At 43.4% G+C, this 20,755-nt stretch overlaps 1 protein-coding gene across 2 annotated transcripts; it reads right to left on the minus strand.

Moving 5' to 3' along the window:
• Nucleotides 1-6,700: 6,700 nt before the first annotated feature.
• CYP24A1 (cytochrome P450 family 24 subfamily A member 1) lies at nucleotides 6,701-20,453 on the minus strand. 2 transcript variants are annotated; one of them, XM_069496158.1, is made up of 11 exons: nucleotides 20,196-20,453; nucleotides 19,777-19,967; nucleotides 18,428-18,521; nucleotides 16,475-16,571; nucleotides 13,895-13,986; nucleotides 13,114-13,225; nucleotides 11,669-11,814; nucleotides 8,429-8,595; nucleotides 7,563-7,641; nucleotides 6,907-7,104; nucleotides 6,701-6,811 (listed from the first exon to the last, which is right to left on the minus strand). In XM_069496158.1, the coding sequence occupies exons 1-11, from the start codon at nucleotides 20,451-20,453 to the stop codon at nucleotides 6,701-6,703; spliced, it is 1,545 nt and encodes a 514-aa protein (XP_069352259.1). The 2 variants fall into 2 exon arrangements, with proteins under 2 accessions (XP_069352259.1, XP_069352260.1); XM_069496159.1 differs by lacking the exon at nucleotides 6,907-7,104.
• Nucleotides 20,454-20,755: the final 302 nt, after the last annotated feature.

Raw genomic sequence — 20,755 nt, forward strand, 5'->3', positions numbered from 1 at the left:
TAAATGGAAACTTGGCTTTCAACCAAAGTTATTCAACAGGCTTATCCTAAATACATACTGATAGATTCATTTACTGACCCATTTAGGTTCTTTGAGCGCCTCAACGTGTAGAGAAATGAGCAAAGGCTGTGAAGTCAGATGGGCCGGGATTTCAGTCCAACTTTTCTGCTTGCTGTTTCCCTGAGCAAGATGTTTAACTTCTCTACACTTATTAAAAAATGGGAAGGTTCCTAGCTCCTTGGTGGCAAGACCCTGGGAGCAATAGTTAAGGCAAGTTGTTGAAAAGGGCCTGGGACATGCCCAATAGATGTTAGTCGCCCTAATCAAGTTTGTTAGTAAAATATAACAAGATTCCCTAAAGACCAAAGGAGAAATTTAGTCGATTTCTAGGAGGTGCAAAGTGGAGGTGGAGGGTGAGGTGCGGCAGGTGATAGCAATACTGAAGGCTGGGTCAGTGTGCGTGGGGTACAGGGGCCAGAGCACAGGCCCTGCCGGGGCGAGGAGCGGCTCCAGCTGGCCTGGGGGCCTCTGGGCTTGTGGGCCGTGCAGACCTGACCTTCCCTTTTTCCACCAAAGCCAGAAATCTGAAATGATGTGTCTCCTGTCACAGCTGAGAAATGTTGGTGTGTTTTTAACCACCTGATGTTTATTGTGGACTCAGAATGTGCTATGCAGCTTCTAAGAGTTTTAACGTGTTGTTTCAATTTAGTCTCTCAACAACTTCATGAAGTACACTGTGATCATTATCCCTGTTTCACAGATGAGAAAATTCAAGCACAGGGGGTCAAAGTCACCTCCCGAGTGTTACACGGTGGAGGAGCCGGGATTTCAGCCAAATCTATCTGCCTCCAGTGCTCGGTTCTGAACTGCCTTGCTAAGCTGCCTCTGTGTTTTTAACTGATTTTGACGTAATTTCAGAAAAGTTGCAAGAACTGTAAAAGAATTCCCATATACTCTTTACCCAGATGCTTCAAGTGTGTGCATTTTACTACTTTTGCTTTGTTCTTCTCTCCCCGCTCCCCAGGCCCCGCCACACACACACACACACACACACACACACACACACTTTCCCAGCTCTGAAGCTGAGCACGTCTAGAAGCAGTAACATCCCAGTAGCGATAAGCAAACCTAGAGCCAACCTTGTTCTCTCAACTCTGTTCTCTACAGACACAAACCAGGACTTCTTAAAGAAATAAATGATTCCAGGGCTGGGGCAGGTAGAGTATAAGATCGGCCTGGAATATCTTATTGTTCCAGAAAGTAAGGTAGTTCTTAGATGAGTGCCTACTATGATCTATGAGCCAAGCATCGTTGGTACAGGAGCAAACCAAAATACACATGGCCCTGCTCTCACCGCCTGTATTCTAGTGTGGAGGGAAGAAGGGGAACGGCAAATACACAAATGCTCATGAACTCGCCATCGTGGTGACTTATGGAGAGGTACGTGGTGTGGAGCTGACTGGGCCTGCAGTCCCTCTGTCCCCACTGGAATCCTGGCTCTTCTGCCTTCTAGCTGGAGATTCTAAGCAGATGACTGGCCTTCTCTGTGCCTCGGTTTCCTCAGGTGTGAAATGGGAAGAAGTATCAAACCTACTGTACATGGCAGTGGTAAGGATTTGTGAATTCATATGTAGTGAGTGTTCAGAAGTGTCTGGGGCAGGCAGAGCAGCCAATAAATATTAGCTGTTATTATCATCACGATCACAGCTATGTCAATGTCAGTATCGGCTCTGGGCAACCTGCTCAGGGAGGTCAGGGGTAGCAAACCTGGTCCTTGCTCCACTCTGAGCCCCTCGCTCCCCTTTGCACAGCTGTGCACCCTCCCCCAGCTTCTGCATGCTCTGCTCCTAATGGCCGGCACCTGCAGCCTTCTGCCAAGATGCCCCTCAGGCTGCTCTCGCCATTTTGCCTGGACACACCAAGAGCCAGAAGTACATGGGCATTTTCTTCCCCACAATGCAGCCTGAATTGCAGGAGTGTGGAAGCCTTACATCCTGGCCACAAGGAGAACAGACAGAGCTGCCCGTGCACTCCAGAGCTGTCCAGGGATCAGGCCGAGGCTGGAACATCACCTGAAATCACACGCTTCCCCGGCTCCTTTCTCTCCCCATGTTCCTATGGCCACACAGGTCTCCTCAAGAATCTGAGAATCTCAACCTCAGTGAGTCCTGGTCCCAGGGTCAGGCCCCTGTGGGATCTAAGTCACCAAGGAAGACTCCCTCTGGGAAGCCAGAGCTGGGCTGAATGGTGCGTGGGAGAACAAGCAGGGAAAGAGCATGGCAGGAGCAAGCGTGACAGGTGCGAGCCTTCTTGGGAGGACAGTGTTTAAGGAACAGAGAAAACTGGCAGAAGCCACTGTGGCTGGAGTCCAGAGGCCTTCAGGGGTGGATGACATGGGCTGAGGCCCGGGGGTCGGCGGGGACACAAGGACATGGAAGTGCAGCTCACGGAATCGGGTCTTCTGTAAGAGCAACGGGAGGCCACAGGAGCAGGTATGAGACACGATCAGGTTTGGGTTTTGAAAAGACCAATAAGGCAAATGAGCAAAGAACTGAGGGGAGGGAAGGGAGAATCGCTGGAGATGAGCTGGGAGTTCCTGCAGTGGCGCAGGTGGGAGAGGTTAGTGGCCACGGCCAGCCTGAAGGTGGGGGCGGAGGGTGGAGAGAGAAGTAAATGGACTTGAAAAATATTTAGCCAGCCAAAAAATGGAAAGTTATTTTGCGATTCTAATAATCATCTTTCGGTAAAACTGCTGTTGAAGTCTGCATTTATGTAAGAGTAGATTTCATGATATAGGGCTTGTAAAATGGCCACATGAGAAAAATTTTCTACTAGTAAGCCAAAGTTTGAACTTTTTATTTGTTGTAACAAATGCAATGAAGAGGAAAAATCTCTCAAGTATTTAAAAACTTTTATTCTTACTTTCATAGAATTCTTAAGATACACAGATGAAATCTGACAATACATGTGAATTTATAATTCTAAAAATAATTTCACAGCAGAGAGAAAGCATATACCTATTTTAGTGATATATACACATCTGTTAAAATATAAAGATATAAATGTATACTCTGAAACATTCTAAAAATATAACCTAAGATGGGAAATCTTTATCAAATATACAGAAATATACATAGGCTTTTAGGAAAAGTGATAGTAAAAATATGCAAAAATAAACCATATGTAAACACAATTTTTAAGCTTTAGAAGTATTGTGTAAATTTCTATGTATTTTGCATTTATGAAATCATATTTTCCAATCAAATCACATAGCAAATGTTACATAATTAATCTCTGACATTTGCATGCTTTACTGCTGTGGTCCCCAACCCCTGGGCTGCAGACTGGAGAACAGGCTGCACAGCAGGAGGTGAGCAGCGAAGCTCCATCTGCATTCCCAGCTGCTCCCATCGCTGCATCACCTCATCAGCTCCGCCTCAACGGGGGCATTCGATCAATAGAAGCAGGAACCCTACTGTAAACTGTGCATTACTAGGGATCTAGGTTGCATGCTCCTTATGAGACTCTAATGCCTGACGATCTGAGGTGGGGCTGAGGCAGCGATGCCAGTGTGGGAGAACAGTTGCAAATACAGATTGTCATTAGCAGAGAGGTTTGCACAATACATGTAATGCACTTGAATCGTCCGGAAATCATCGCCCCCGCCCTGGTCCATGGAAAAATTGTCTTCCATGAAACCCGTCCCTGATGCCAGAAAGATTGGTGACGGCTGCTTTACTATTTATCCATTCAATAGCTGGGAAAATTAAAGCAGAGGAAGTCATTTTCTTAAAGTCATACTGAATATTTTTAAGCTGTGACTGAACTTCATAACATTGTCCTGCACCACAGATCCTAAATCAGGTATTATATATATTAAAAAAAATGACTGAAGCAAACTACCATAGAACACACCCATGCACACATGCACGTGCCTGCCTGTGCCGGCACGTACACACATGCAATTTAAAAACTGTTCATTCATTCTCATTCCAGTGCCATAGAGGAAATAACATCAATGAAGTAAAGAATTTCAAAGTCCTTTGACAAAATAATGCCACAGTGAATCATTAAGGTATTCTATTATAAGAGGTTCTGACTTCATTAAAGGCCTATTTAAATAGAGGTATTCTCTAATTTCCTAATATTGTTTCCATATCAATGCAGTGAAAGTGCAATTTCATGGGGTCCTGATAACTTTAACCATCCTTTAGACTTGTTTACATTATTAAGCAGGCATTTCCCCAAGTATTCCATTAAATAGTTACGATAAATGGACATTGTTAGTGTTACTCCCAGCCCTAGACAATTAGACATAGTAGGCCTTTTATTGGGAAATGTAAACTTACTCTTGAGAATTAGAGACTCAGTGAATTTGGTAGAGCAGGAGCTGAAACGTTTAGTAAATGTTTACCTGATTAACTGACAAGCGCCCAGCCTCTCATGTCATGAAAGGTGCAAGAGAAAGCAGGTTCATGGGCAAGTCTATGTAAGTGAAGATGGTGTCGACAGTGGTGAAGTGTAAACTAGCAGTATACCCTGTAGAGTGCTTTGCATTCCAACACTCAATCTGCTTCCCTGAGTTGGTAAGATCTTAATACCATCATTTAGACAGTACAGCTTCTAGAACAGTGGTACACAAGAAAGAGTACAAACACCTGGGCCCAGATGTTCTTTATATGCTGTTGCATGCCCTAGTTTTTGAAGTTTGCTTTCCAGTAATGCAGAAGCCACAAGCACCATTCTTGTAGGAGAGTAAATATTGCTGCTCTTGGTCTTGGTGAAAAAAAAAAAATCTGAAAAATAAAGTACACCCCAATTATACATCAAAAAGTGTATTTAAGTAAGAAGAATTACTAGCAAAAAATAAATGCTAAAACTAAAATTGCCTTGGGCTCTTGGAAAGGTGTGGTCTGTAGCAATAAACATGCATGAGGCTGGGGTCTCACAATTAAGCTTGAATTCTTTCATCATCTACTTGATTCAACTCTGTTGGTTGAAATACTCAGAATCTGACAAATTTCCTAGTGGCACCAGGCACTTGGGGAGGAATAGTAAAGTTTTCATTTGGTCTTATTCAGAAATTTCATCTGTAACTGCATGTTTCTCTTAAAATAGTCCACCTGTCAGCAAATGCCCTTTAACTTGCAGTTGGCAAATAGCAACTAGTTCTCGGAAAATTCTAGGAGGTGCTGATAAAAGGGCAGAATGATTAAGGCTGGGTTTAAATACTGACATCATTCTAGAAGGCTGTGCGTTGCAAATGTCATATTTCCACTTAAGGTGATAGTAGAAGTTTCTCAGGCTAAGTTGATCCCTTCAATAAGCTTTGAATTTATTTTAATGTGTATTTGAAGAAGACTAGAATTACAGACTGTTCATTTCATTCAAGAAATTATTGCTCAGTACAAGGCTAAAGTACACTATTAGACCCGTGTTAATGTAAATAAAATAATCAGTAGTAATAAAACAAATAGCAGTTGGTATATGGCTATAACAAAAGTTGTGAGGGGGACATAAGAAATCCTCTATTGTCAAAAAAGGTCCTGACCAGCACACTGCAGAAAAAGTCTTCCATTGTACCTAATCCAGGCTGACAAATACATACATTGACATTGTTACATGTTGCTACATGTTACATACCATAAACCAAGACGCTAGGGTCAAATACAGCCCACCACTTGTTTTTATAAAGTTTGTATTAATATTACAATGCAGCCTTCATAGGCAGAATGATGCCCTTCATAAATGTCAATGCTCCAACCCTGGAACCCGTGACTGCGTTCCCTTACATGGAAAAAGGGGCTTTGCAGAGGTGATTAATGTTATGGCCCTAGAGATGGGGAGATCATCCTGGATAACCCCTTGTCGGAGAGATGCAACACAAGAAAGAGGAGAGATTCAAAGCACGAGAGAGATTCAACGGTAGTTGCTGGCTTTGAGCTGGTGTCATAAACCAAGGACCGTGGGCAAGCTCTAAAAGCTGGGAGTGGCCTTCAGCTGACAGTAGCAATAAAATAAGGACCTCAGTCCTGCAACCATAAAGAACTATTACATAAATTCTGCCAACAACCTAGATTAGCAAATTAGGGAATAGATTCTCCCCTGGAGCCTCCACAAAGGAAGGTAGCCCTGGGAGACCCGTGTAGGACATCTGACCCACAGAACTGTTAAGATGACAAATTTGTGTTTTTTACCCCACTAAGTTTTAGTAATTTGTTATGGCAGCAATAGAAAGCTAATAAGATAGCCCTCCCATTCAGTTACAAATTGTCTGTGGCTGCTTTGATGCTACAAGGCAGCATTAAGTGCGTGTGACAGAGACACTGTGGCCCAAAAAACCTTTATTTGCCAACTGGCCCTTTAAAGAAAAAGTTTGTCAACTGCTATTATTCACAGTCAAAAACCATTAACAGAAGCTAGCATTCTGTACACTTAATTGAAGAAAGGCTCTGGACTATTTGTTACTCATTTCAATTTTCTGTGATGGATACTCTTTTGGTCCTCATTTTACAAATGGAAAAAAAAAAAAGGAGGCAGAGAGGTTAGGTAACTGCTCCAGGTCACCCAGGGAGTGAGAGGCGAGCGGCGACTCAAACCCTAGTCTGCCTGACTTCTGAGTTCCACTCACTCACAGTACCTGGTCATTCTCGGCACCTTGCACAGGATAAGGAGCGCCCCCATGCTCACCTGAGGCGTCTTATCGTTGGCGGAATGCGATGGGGAGCTCCCGGCTGGGCACCAGGATGCCCAAGTGCAGCATCTCCACAGGCTCATTGTCTGTGGCCACGATGTCGTATTTGCGGACCATCTGAAACATGCATGCACAAAAAGGCAGAATTAGTCCCCTCTTCTCCTTCGTAAAATAACACACAACACAACTGCAGAATCCAGTAAGGGTTTTACCCAACAAAGAGCCAAATGGAGCTGGAGCTCGGCTAACCGGCGACCAATGCACATTCTTTTCCCGATGCCAAATGGAAGATGTGCAAAAGGATTAATCTTTTTCTTCTCTTGAAGCCAACGTTCAGGTCTAAACTGACTTGGATCTTCAAAATTGTCTTCACTGGACCCCAACACGTGGGTATTTAGTGTCAGCACTGTCTAAAAACACACAGAAATACAGAACATTTAAAATAACCAGAAGAGAATACGTGAATTGCAAAATTTACCAAAGTGATCACCTTACAAATGTAAAAGTAAACCCCCATAACGTGCATCGAGTGGTTAAAATGTGCCAAGTAATAAATAGGTAAAGAACTTTAAAATCTTGCATCACATTCTTACAACAACCCCATGGAGTCTATTATTAACCCCATTTTACGGATGAGGAAGCTGAGGCTCACAGAAGTTATGTAACTCACTTAAGAGTACACAGATAGAGGTGAAGTAGAATCCAGGTCTCTGTCTCCATAGCCATGATTTCTAATCCTATACTATGCACTACCACTTATGTACTTCCAAAATCAATGTTCTCTTGGAAAACAGGGAGATCAGATGAATATTTGGAAAGATGATCTTTCAAAGCTTTGTAAGGTATAAAACATTCAAATTCTACTTACTCCTTTGGGTAAAGCATATTCACCCAGAACTGTTGCCTTGTCAAGAGTCCGAGTTGTAAATGGCACACTCGGGGTTAGCCTGAGTAAACAAAACTAAAGATGTAAGGTGGGCACAGACCAAGTTCTGTCCCAAGGGTCAGTGGGAACACAGACTGGGTTAGATAAGTAAATGCTGCAAAAGTTCACACTCAAAAAGGGAACATGACTACAACTCTTCCTAAAGGAGTTCTGTCTCTTTCTTCCTGATATTTATGTCTCTTGTTCCTTATTCTTACCTTATTCTGTTAGTTAAACCCCCAGGACGAGGCTGATTGGTAGCTGTTAACGGCAGTTTTCCCGGTTTCATTCCAGACTTCAGTGTGTAGGTTTCTCACGGTTCACCTTGAAGCCTGATATTTGTGCTACGTTTCTCCTGTCTACCCTTTGTGAAGTTAATGCTGTTTTCTAAAATGTTTCGTTTTCCAGAAAGAGTGTAACAAGAATTTTCTAAGAACATTTTATACCAGAGGCTCAACAGGAAAGATACTTCTATGTCCTATTATATAACACTACGTTTCTCCTGCAGAGCTGCCATCTCAGTCTTCAGTCATGCCCTGATCTTAATCAGTGCTCGGAGCATTCAGTAGAATACTAGTATCGTTGATTTAAAGGGGAGGACCCATTGAGTTTCTAAGATTTAATAGGATTTGCCCAAATGATTTAGGAAATGAGTAATAGAAAAAGAATATAGCCCCAATGTTCTTTCTTTGCAGTTTGATAAATGTTTATAATTAACTGGGGAGCTGTCTATGAGTGGGGGAGTCTTTGTTATCTATTTAAGAGAACAGTATTCTAACATTCATATTGGGTCAAACGTATGTTTTTACCTCATAGATTCTTTCAGACAGGCTTTTAAATATGGCATGTTCCTTAAATCCTCTGCCCGTGGCATCTGATTCTCAGGCAAAACACTTTGAATTTCCTTAAGCAGCTTTTGTTGCACTTGAGGATTACGGGATAAATTGTAGAGAATCCACATTAAGCTGTTTGCTGTCTGAAAGTCAAATGGACACAAATTTGAGTTTTTGCAAATAAACTGCCTTAAACCACTATTGGCTAAACAAAAGGTGATGCCAACCACCTTGCTCTGCAAATATATTAGCGATGCTTTCTCATATGTCTCTATTTGCTGTGCCTTAAACAAATCTAATATACAAAAGGTCAGATTTATTTTACAAAACGTATCAATTAAGGATAGCTTATTTACCGAGGGAACCAAAATAGAATCTTTTAAGTAATCAGCTACATTAGGACATTTAAAATACATAGTTTGACACAATAATTGTTTGAACGCAAAGGGGTGCATGTAACACTGGTGAAATGAGAATAAAATGGGTGGGGTACAGCAATGCCAATTCCCAGGTTGTGACGATGTTTTCTTATAATGCAGGATGTTCCCAGTGGGGCCAACTTGGTGAAGGATACAGGGGATCCCCTCCTAGTTTTCCTTAGAACTGATGTGAATCTACAGTTATCTCAAAATAAAACAGTTTAAATAAAAATCGTTTGATTTAAAAAACTGATATAAATATTGAGTCAAGAGGGGAACAGAGATCATTGGAGTATTGTGAATGAAAGGATTTAAGAAATTTTTATAGTGCAAATGCATAAGAAATTGCATTTCTGGAATTTGAAAATTCTTTTGGCCATACCCTGAAAAGTTACCACAAAAATACAAAGGCATTATCTCCATTCAGGGTTTCAGCCACATGCAAAGAGCCCTCCTAGGAGGGTGCCAACACCAGAATAAGAAATTCTAGCATCGTTTTGAGTATTCCAAGGAACGGGCCATAGTTTCTGACAAAGGCCCATGGCCTTTCAAGTGGCATCGCTGACTTCCTTTCCAAAGGCAAAAGAAGAGAAAAAATATTGGTGGAACCAGCCAGTGTAGCTTTTAGCTACATAGTTAGTATTCACCACTGGTCATATGTCATATGTGTTTTTTTTTAGGCCTTTCTTAGCTAATTTAAGCCAAATATTCGCTAAAAATGGTCATTGTGTCCCCCTTCTGTAGACACGGAGACGCTGTTGCTACGTGCTGTGTGCCACTCACACAAATGAGCAAAGCGCAAGACCATTCAGGGCCAATGGTTATTTATTATTTTTGGAAGAAGACGCCTCCAAGGCAGGTTTCCTCATGTCAGAGGACTGGCAGCCTCAGCTGCAAATAAACTGTGGACAGCATTATTATAAGAGTCTAATTTACAAAACAGGAAGAGGGTGTAGCCACCAAATTAGATATACTTTCAAATTTCTCTGATTTTCCAAATGTGACTTTCAGAATAGCCAGGACTAAAAAAGAAACCGATTTAACCATATCAGTGAGTTCCTCACCGCAAGTACCAAATAGAGCTTCCAAAAGGCAGATAACTGTAGCTTTCACCAAAGCCATGTATGACAGTCTGGGCCTGTGAGGGAAACTTCAGGGGCTGATTTGAGGGGAAGTGGCTTGGGAAACCTCAGGGGCACAAACTATCCTGGCTTGACCTCCGGAGAAGAGACCGATCTCGTTAACTGGTCTTCTGCATTCACTCTTCTCTGCTAAGTCCAGTCTTCACCCATCAACAAGAGTCCACTTTTCAAAATATAAATTGACCAGGTGACTCCCTTGCTTAAAATGCTGCAAGAGCTTCTCATCACAGGTGTAAACAAATCCTAATGCCTTCCCAAGGCTCACAAGGCCCTGGCTAATGTGGCCCATTGACTTCTCCAGTCTTAACTCTGACCACATTTGCTAGTTCTCTAGTTCCATCCCTCTTTCTGCCCCAGGGCCTTTGCAAGTGCTGTTTCCGATACCTGGAGATCTCTATTCCATCATCCTGATGGATTCCTCCATGGCCCCTACCACCATCTGAAATAACCACATTTGTTTGTTTACGTGTCTACTGTCGGTCTTCCCCACTAGCATGTAAGTTTTATGAGGATGAGGGCCTTTGTCTCTGCTTCATGGTGGTCTCTCAAGAACCTGGAACAGTCCCTGGCACATAGCAGGCACTCAATAGTTCCTGAGTTCTTTCATTTCTTCAATAAGTATTTACTGACCACCTCTTTGCCAAGTTCTGTTCTATATCCTGGGAATACAGCAGTGGACAAAACTAAGCCATTGCCCTCGTAGAGCTCATATTCCAGTTGGAAAGAAAAGAATAATGGGTGAAGCTTTACTTTTATCACTCTAAGGAGCCTCTCGGGGTCAGTGATTCAATAGGAAAGTGACTAGAATGAATTCCCACTTTTAACAGCCTTCTGGAACATGAGGAAAAATGAGAAGGTTGTTATTCCCTGATGTAGGAAACCCCATTTTTTTCTCCGGACAAGAAATACTATGGAAGGAGGGAAATGTGGGGAAAAAAAAATGAACTTGTCCACACTCTGCTTAGAGGTTTAAGGTGCAGGAACCGCTGGCCTGTGAGGAATGTGAGCAGGCATCACTCCAATCACAGCTCAGGAAGAGATCTTACAGTTAAACCCACCTGAACGCGTATGTCAGCATTCGTCTGTGGAGTTTGGCTGTGTTGGGTATCTACATGGGGTATCAACCACATCACACGCACAATTTTGGTATTTGAAATTAGCTGTTTCACTTACATTAAAGTCAAGTTTTCCCAACCTCACTATGTTTACAATTTTAAGCAGAAAAAAAATTATTGGCTTGAAAAAGAGTATTCCAATTTTTTTTTTTCAGCCACAATTAGATACTTTGGGGTAACATGAGCAATGAATCAAAATATCTCCAATTTTTAAAAATCTAGATTATCTATCCTGTTAAGGCTGGGAACTTTACTGCTTCGCAATTCCCACAGCAGTTTGCATGTTTGTCACGGCACCCATCAGCTCCTACTTTGGATTTTGGTCACTGGGGCAGGTGAAGTCTCCTCCTACCCTGTGCTTAAGCACAAAGGACTGTGCCCCCGAACCCCAGCGCCACCTAGTATAAAACTTTTCATTTTTGCTAAACTGGTGCTTAGTTAATTCCGGTGGAAAGAGTGAGTTAAATTACTATTTAAAATTTGTCATGAAAGAATTGCACAGACTGTTCACTTAGCAAACTAACACTGGCCCACCCTTACCGTTTCCACGGCGCCCAGCTGGAGCTCCATGACGGCAGCGTACAGCTCCTTCTTGGAAAGCTGATTGCGGTGGTAGATATCACAGAGGAAATCTGCGCTTGGCTGTTGAGCATACTTCTCTAGCCGGTTGTTGACGCAAGATTTGACTGTCAGAGAAGAGAGAAAAGAAAGGAAGTCAGCTGAAAATTAGGATGAGGAAAAGGACAAAAGGAAACCAAAGACCAAAGTCCTTTTTGATATCTCTAAAGGGCCTTTTCAGGGACACTGAGAATTTGTAACATAAACTAATATTGCTTTCTTGTTAGGTCAGCCAGGATTTATCAATGCCCACAGAGCAAGGCTTGGCAACTTTAATGTGCATAGAAATTACCTGAGCATCTTCTTAAAATGCACATTGTGAATCAGGGGTGTGGGTGGGTCTGGAAGCCTGCATTTCTAACCAGCTCCAGGGCACATTTGAGCAGCAAGAGCTTAGAGCTTGGAAGAGACCAACATGAAAGGTAGTGGGATTTGGGTTCACTTTCAGAATCCGAATTTGGGCCCAGATATTACCAGACACACACACACACACACACACACACACACATATATCACACAAGTACAGTGCCCACGTATGTTGACAATAACAGTAAAAATTTCTTAACATTTATAAAGTGAATTCTAGGCATGTGTCTCCCTCCCTTCAATCTATTATTCAAGCAACCACCAGCCTAATTATAATGATGATAATGGTAATGATAATGAGGATCACATATGGTAACAGCATTTAAAGTCTGAATCCTGGAGCCCTTCTGCCTGACTTCAAAGCCTGGCTTTGCCATCACCTAGCATGCAATCTTGGGAGAGTCACTTAATGTCCATGTGTCTCAGGTGCACCACGTGAGACTAACATCTCCCTTATAGGTTTGTTATGAGAATTAAATGAGAATATGTGTGAACAATACCTAGCACCAAATATTCCCTGCATCCTGTAGCAGAAATAGCTCTGAATCATTGAGATATTGTGATATGCCAGGTTTCTATGTGATCTATATTAGACTCAGGAACAGTTGCATTGAGGTAAGTACTATTATTATTATTATTAGCCCATTTTAGAGACAAGGCAACTGAGGATGAAAGGGTGACAGCACATTTGGCCAAGCTACCATAACCAGTAACAGAGCTCAACTTGAACCCAGGGATCTCTGACTTCAAAGCTCTTGCTTTTAATCACTCTTAATTCCCAAAGAAGACTATAAAAAGCTGCCTCCTGCCTTTTATTATTAGAATTTGTCTACACCAGGGTGATCCCAAGATGCATGTGTTTGCAAAGCCTGAACAAATCAGGAGCAACTCCATGGAAGGACCGAGGTGGCTGGGCCAAGATCATTCCAGACCTTTCCTCTGCAGCTCCAGGACAGGGTTGCAGGGATGGTGTTGGCCAGATGTGAAGGGCAGCCTTTTACCTGATTGGAAAATGGCGTCCCAGGCCAGCGTGTGGGCCTGCCAGACCTTGGTGTTGAGGCTCTTGTGCAGCTCGACTGGAGTGACCATCATCTTCCCAAACATGCTCATCATCTGAAAGAAACGCAAACGCCTTTTCATTCTAAATTCTTCTCTCAAAACCAACTTTCATTCTGGAAGAGGAGCATTCTGAACCAGGGCACCCTGGGCTTCTTGAAAGGACAGAATCCCATGGACACCCCCAGCCCTCTCCGGAGTATTCCCAGAAGCAACGCCCACACCCCACTTCCAGTGAAATATTGAAGGCAACCTTTGGGATGATTTTCCACTGGATGTGTTTAATTAAAAAATCTGATCTTATGACTTAATCATAAAAAAAAAAGGGAAAATGAACTTTCATATTCACTTAAATTTCCAATAATTTCCAAACCTCAGTCATTCCCAGACCAATTTCATAATGTCTACCATGTCCACTTACCACCTAAACTACTCAAAAATTTAAAATCTGAAAACTTTCAGGCTCTTTTTAAAAAGTATTTTTAATCAACTGACAACTTTAACTGAAATACCTATTACATATTTAACCTTGCCTAAACAAAGAAATAATGGATTTTATGTGCTTCTTTATGGTATGTGCATATATGCACATAAATACACTAAAATATGTAACGCACATTAAAGTGAACACTTAACTGCTGACATAAAGCGTGTGTGCATGCCACTCTTTGGGAAACACTGTGAAGTTCTGTAAAGATCTGTAAAAGTCAGGGAAGGGGTGCTTACTGTTTTGATGGCCATGATGAAGTTCAGGGCTTCATCCCCTGCATTCTTCTGAAGGAGCCCAAATCTCTTCTCATATAACACAAGGCAGATACCTGTTATTTAAAATAATTATCCCTGTTACACACACTACAGCAACGTGGAGTCTGTGATTAGCTGGCTATTGAAGACTCGATTCTGTGTCTCCTAAAAGCGTGGGGTTTTTCTAAGACAAAACAGAAGTCCAAGAACAGAGAAAAGGCAAAGAGTCTGAAACAAAAGGGCACGATCACTCTCCTCTCTTCCTAGAAATTATCTCCAGGTCCAATGACTCATTGCCTTTAGAACGTCCTGGTCAGAAATTCACTGTCCTTAATCACATCAGTCACACGGGATATCCAGTGGCTGTAGCAAACGTGCTCTTGGGTCAGGGTGTGCCACGCCCTTAACCCAGCTGTGTGGCTGGAGTCCCTTACTGGATTCTGTTGCCTTCCAGGACCAACAGGAAGCCATCCACGAGAGGAAGAGATGGGAAGGGAATGATGTACTGAGTACCCACTATATGCCAGGCACAGGGCTAGCACTTTCTATGTGCTTTCTTTCCCCATGTCATCATTTTATTTAGACACAACCGCTTTCAAATTCTCAACTCTTTATTTTGAAATATTTTGCCTACAGAAAAGCTGAAAGAACAGTATAGTAAATACCTGTATCCTCTGAATTCAGATGCAGCAACCATCAACATTTTGCTACAATGACTTTCTCTTTGTATGTATACTTGTACGTGTATGTGTGTCTGTGTGTGCTGAACCATTGGAAAATAATTTTCAACCCTCATGACACTTCATCATTAAATCCTTTAGCAGAAATCTCCTAAGAATAAAGACATCCTCCCATATAACCACAATGTCATTAACATCTCTAAGAACATTAGCAACTGCACACAATACAACTACTATGTGCCCATTTAAATATTTCCCCCATGTCCTAAACATTATCTTCTATGACTGTTCCCTTTTATGATCCAAGATCACTACAACCACCTTTTGATAGGCGGGTAATTAGCTCTCGATTTATAAACTAGGACACTGAGCCTAAGAGGGTAAACGACTGGCCTAAAATCATAGAGCTGAGCGGCGAGTCAACAAGCTTAGTCAGTGCGATTCCACAGCTTTCTGACTCCGCTCATATGTTCCCAGCTCCACTCATCCTGTCCAGCCTCTTACGGTTTCCCGGTATCTGAGTTCCACAATGTGCGACATGTGTACCATTGGGAGTATCTGAGACAGAGCTCTGGGTGGTACGTGAACTTTTTTAAAAAATGATTTACTTTTACGGTAATTCTTTTATGGCAGTGATTCTGACTCTGAATTTATGGAAGCATTAAACGTGTTTTTCAAGATAAACTTAAAACAATTAATGAAAATGTTAGTAGTTAAATAGTACAGGTAGTAGGCATCTATGGAGAATACCATAAAATAGTATAGGAACCCATACAATTTAGGATGTGACCATTTACCAGATGATCATTGTCTAACAAAATGTATATTAAAATTAAGATAATACTTTCTCATTTATAAATACCTAGGTCTTTAATAGCTAGGTGGCCCACTTTATTAAACATATTCAACAGCATAAACAATTTTTTTTTATTAACAGTGGGTTGCCGTATCACGGTAGCAGCAGAACTGATTCACATATATGTTCCAGTGTTTCAAAAACACTAAGCACTGGTGGGTGCAACCAAAGAGTGCTGTTTTCCCATTTGGGGGGCATTTTTTGGCACGTGTTGCAGATTGAATCCACAAGATTTTGCCACTATGCAAATGTAACCATTCTTGATACATGAATGAATCTCTCTTGTAATGTCGTACTTTTGCCAGAGCTTATCATTGATAACATGCGCAGCAGACATTGTTAATAGCCCACCAAATACTCTTTTCCACCCATTCTGTCCCTAAGAAAGTCCTGATTTTATTTAGGCGTCAGTGGTATCAGTCTCCAGGTAATATCAGGATTGACTGAAGACTGATCACAGTCCTGTTCCCTGATGTCCCAGCCTTCCTTGTAGCAGCCGCAGTAACCCCATAACCTAAGTATGGTCAATGGGACCTAAAGGAAAAACTCTTTTTTGGTCTCTTGATAAAGGGAACCAGTGCAGCTGGCTTAGTTCTTTTCTTTTTCCTCCTTCTTTTTGCCTGGAATGCAGAGGTGAGGTCAGGAGCTGCAGCAGTCATTTTGCAACAAGCCAGCCAGCTAAGGATAGATGAGCAGAAAGCCAGAAAGGGCTCTTGTCCTCAGTGATATCACTGAGAGCCAACCATGAACTGCCTTCCTTGAGACTTCCTGTAATGCTAGATGATAGGTTTTAAACCCACAGTGTCAGGTTTTCTTTGACTTGCAACTAAATGCATTTGATACTCCTTAATTTAGGTACTTCCAGTGGAAAATTTCCAAAACATACACCTCTACTATCATTAAAAGGGCTGCTATGGCCTTTCCTGGTCGTACAGTCAGCAATAGTGTATGTTTACAGGAGAGTTACCAACAGAGCCTCAAAATCACCTGCAAAATCAAACAAGCAAGACAGTGAAGACAACTTACTTTCAAATGACCATTTGTTCAGTTCACTGTACAAGTCTTCAATGTGGCCCCTTTCATCGCAGAGCTCATCTAGTCTAACCATAAAATCAGCCAAGACCTTAAAAGAAAGCAACAAAAAAAGACACATTTTAAAGTCGTTGAAGGAAAACAAAAGTTTAAAGTTCAGTAAGCTAACTTTGGGTTTTGTTATGTTGTGTATTCATGGCCCGTACTGCTGTACTGCCATTCACGCTGAAGTAACACTAATTACATAGCCTCCTTAGGAGCCCCTGTATCCACTAACAACCTTGCCCTGGGTTATTTCCTGAAGCTTAAGTTTCAGCTTTTGATCTAAAAATGATTCTGGCAATTTAAGAAAAGGAAAACATTTCTTCTAATCAGAATGGGGCAATAAACCACGAAGGAGAAATCAGCCAAGTGTCCCTGTTGGCACAGCCTCTCCGGGACTGTGATGCGGCCACTACCCTGAGGTGTGCACTTCCATATCTGGACAAGCGAACGGCTGGTGGTTGTGTTAAGCATGTCGAACTTGGAGCCAGCAGATCTGCAAATTGTGGGCACAGCTCCTTCCCTAAATGGTCTATGACGCTGGGAAAGTCACGTAAGGCCTTCGGATGCCAGTTTCAAAAAACCAAGGCTTTTGATGACGAATGCCTCACATCGAATGAGGTTTGTATGGTACCAAGCACTGTACAATGTATTAGCTGATCCTCATGGCAACGCCATGAGGTAGTAGGCACTGTCATTCCTCCCATTTCCCATATAACAGATGAAACAATTGAGGCTTAGAGTGGCTAAGTCACTCATCCATGGACACACAGCTGATAAGTTGTCATGCCGGACCCTGACACAAGGTATTGTGTGACCATAAAGCCTGCATATGTAATCAATGGGCATGTTTAGTTTGCCCACATAGTGCATTAAAAGTACTTTGAATTTGTTACCATTAAAAAAAAATCAAGAGGTTTCACATTAACACATGGATTTCCCACTATTCATCATAAAAAGTAAATAATAATTACAAGATGTGATGACACTGAGTCTGAATTCCCACGTGGCAGTAATTTGCTGGAGCTGGGGTGGCTGTCCCCTCTAGGAAGGCACACATTACCTTGTTTGCTAAAATCTTTATGAGGCCTGCCTTCTTATGTTAGTTACCTGGCCTCTGGAATCTTCTGAGTTTGCAATCCCTCACCTATGTGATCCCATCTGGGTCCAAGTCCAATTCAAAATAAACATCCAAAGTGAACAGGAGTAAAAAGAGATTATTATATGCTTACAACACCCTCTGACCCCCGTTGGCTAAAGGATAATGTCCACATACTTTAGTATGGTACAAAAACATTGTAAAGACCTTCCCCCTGGCTAGGGTCATTTCAAAGGCAGCCTCACTTCAGTTGCATTGACTATCCCATTCTCTGAACACACCATGTTGGGTTCATGCCTCCATACTTTCAGCATGCTATTCTCTCTGCCTGAATGCCTTCCTCCACCTTCTTTGCTTTGTTATCTCCTACTCATCCTGCAAAACCCAGCTCCAATGTTACTACCTAAGAATTTTACAAGCATTATATTATTATAATTCTCACAAGGGTGGGAACTGTTACTCCCATTTTGTAGACTGGCAAACTGAGGCTTAGAAAGTTAAGTGGTATATCCAGGTCTCATAGCTAGTGGGTGGAGCAGCTAGGGCTCAAATCTAAGATTGTAGGATACCAAAGTCTGTGCTCCTCACTGTTCCCTCATTGTGATATTACTTTAGAAGAGGCTGAAAGAAGGAGAAATAAGGGTTTTGGGAGAGAAGGTTGTAGGGAGGAATGGAGAGAAAGAGAAGACCCCTGAATCATCCAAATTGCATTCTTTTCCCTCTGCTCTTCATAGCTGTGACTTGAAGCTCCATTAATATCCCTCTATCCTTAGGAGCCCCAGAAAAGCTGGCCCCAGCCTGCAAACCTCATTGATTTTGTTGTCCAGCTTCATAATTTCCACTGGTTTCATTAGTTTCTTTTGAAAGGCACTCCGGACCCTCTGCCAGTCTTCACCTTCCCTGGAAGAGAAGCAGGATTATATTTAGAGCAAATCAAAAAAGAAGGAAGATGCAGAAATACTTTCAGCTGCAACTTCATGGACTATACAAGCAAATAAACACTGAGAATAATGCCAAGAAATATCCGGAGAATATTAGCATTAGAATATTTCAGGTGAAATACTGACAATATTTTGACAGTAGTTGGACAACAGAACAAAAAAAGCACCTTTCCTCCTAGCCAAAGATTGCACCAGGAAGTTGAAGCTTAGATAATTGGGGTTCAGGGATTTTGAGGTGCCCTTGTAAGGGGAGGGCTGGGAGGCCAGAGGCCTCAATTCCCAACAAAAAGAGTGGGCATATGAACACCTCTTCTCCAGAAACTCAGATTTGTTTAAAGAAAAACCTTGTCTTCTTTAAACTCATTGGCTTGGGCCTCATCTTCACAAAACAACTCAAATTTGGAATTTTACCATTACCTCCAAATAATAACACACAGTCATGGATTCACGGGAGTTATAAAAAGCTTGTGGCCATCACGCAACCTTCTGCACTTGCCCATAGCTGTGATTCAACACTGTGCATTAATATGTTTTTTAATTCCAGTAATTCTATCCTGGAAAGTATTAATACAACTATTAGGCATTACAATTTGAGGGCTTTAACAAAAAGTGCTCACTTGATAAATGCTAACCATTAAAAAGCAGAGGAATAACATCACATTGTAGCATTTATAAAATGCAGCCCTGACATCCCTCCTCATCCCACCTTTGCAAATAGAAATAAGTCATAATTCCCAATCCTCTTTGTCAGTGACAGGAAGGCCACTGTCAAAAGCAAAAGAAGTTAATTTCTGGCTTTTGAGCTTAAAAGGAGGAGTTTCAGGGAATTTTAAGAAATAATTTTGTTTGTGTAGGACGTTTGCCTGGCACACTGACTTCGGAATCTTATCCTGCCCAGGAGTCTGAACACCACAATTTGTATAACCCTGTGTTGGCGTTTCTTTGACGGAAGGGCGTGGTCCTGCCCAGTCGCCAGAGAGAACGCAGGTGTCGGTGCGCAGTGCAGCTGTCGCCTGGATCCACTACGGTCTCCCCAGGATCCACTGCAGTCTGCGCAAGGGTTCAGATTGCACCTGCACCGAGTAGGGGCTTTGGTATCCGCCCTAGGAAGGGTCCAGCTCCAGGAAACTCTAATTCCCGCCCCCTCCCAATTTCCAGGCGCATCAGGCGCTTGAGGCCCGGCCTGCCCGGTCCCTCCGACCGCGCGGACTCACAGGATGAGCAGCCCGTAGCCTTCTTTGCGGTAGTCGCGGTAGGCCTTCCACGGCTTGATCTCCAGCCGCTGGGGGTACGCGCTCTCGGTGCGGTACAGCGCTTCCAGTAGGCACGGCGAGCCCAGGTGCACCGAGTCGAAGGAACCCAACTTCATGCGGAAAATCTTGCCGTACTTCTTGTGGTACTCGACCTGCAGGGGGCCGGGCACAGCGCGGAGTCAGCGCGCATCCCGGCTGGCCCAGGAGCGCTTCGCCCTCCCCCCGCCTCCATTCTCCTCCGGGACAGGGAGCCAAGGTGTTGCCGGATCACCCGAGCGCCCCGTGCGCCCGGGGCCGCGCGCCTCGGAGAGGGTTTGGAGCGCCACTGGGAGGGCAGGACAGGGAGGAGAGAGGGAATTGAGGCGCAACGAGATACTTACCAGCGTGTCGTGTTGCTTCTTGAGCCCCCCTTTCCAGAGGATCTCCAGCAGGCTGCCCACCAGCGGCCAGTTGGTGGGGCCGGGCAGCGCCGCCGCGTTCTGCATCTCGCCAGGTGCCATCACCGGGCAGAGGGGCACCTTCCGCGGCTGAGGGGGCGGGCACGCGGTAGAAGTCACGGGTCGGGGGGGCTGCCCGGGATTGCGCAGCTGCTGCAGGAAGGCGGCAAGGACGCGGCTCTTGCTGATGGGGGAACTCATGGCAGCGCAGGGGGGCCCGGCGCGAGGAGTGGCGCAGGGACTGGGCAGGGAGAGGCCTTGGTAAGAGGCACTGGTGGGATTTGGGGGCTTGATGATTCTTGGAAAGCGGCAAAGAGGACCCGCAGGTGTGATGGAGGGGGCCGAGGAGGGGCGGGGAACAGAAAGGACCTCGGCGAGGATGCTCCACACGGCACCGTGCGGCAGCCTCAGGGCGCGGGTGCCCGCCTTGCGCTGGCCACAGAGGCTGGAGGACTGTGGCTAGGGGCTTGGAAGAGGGCTGTAGGTCCGCCTGTTGGTCCACG

The sequence above is a fragment of the Eulemur rufifrons genome, chromosome 20 (assembly GCF_041146395.1).
Source record: "Eulemur rufifrons isolate Redbay chromosome 20, OSU_ERuf_1, whole genome shotgun sequence".
Classification (NCBI taxonomy): Eukaryota; Metazoa; Chordata; class Mammalia; order Primates; family Lemuridae; genus Eulemur; species Eulemur rufifrons.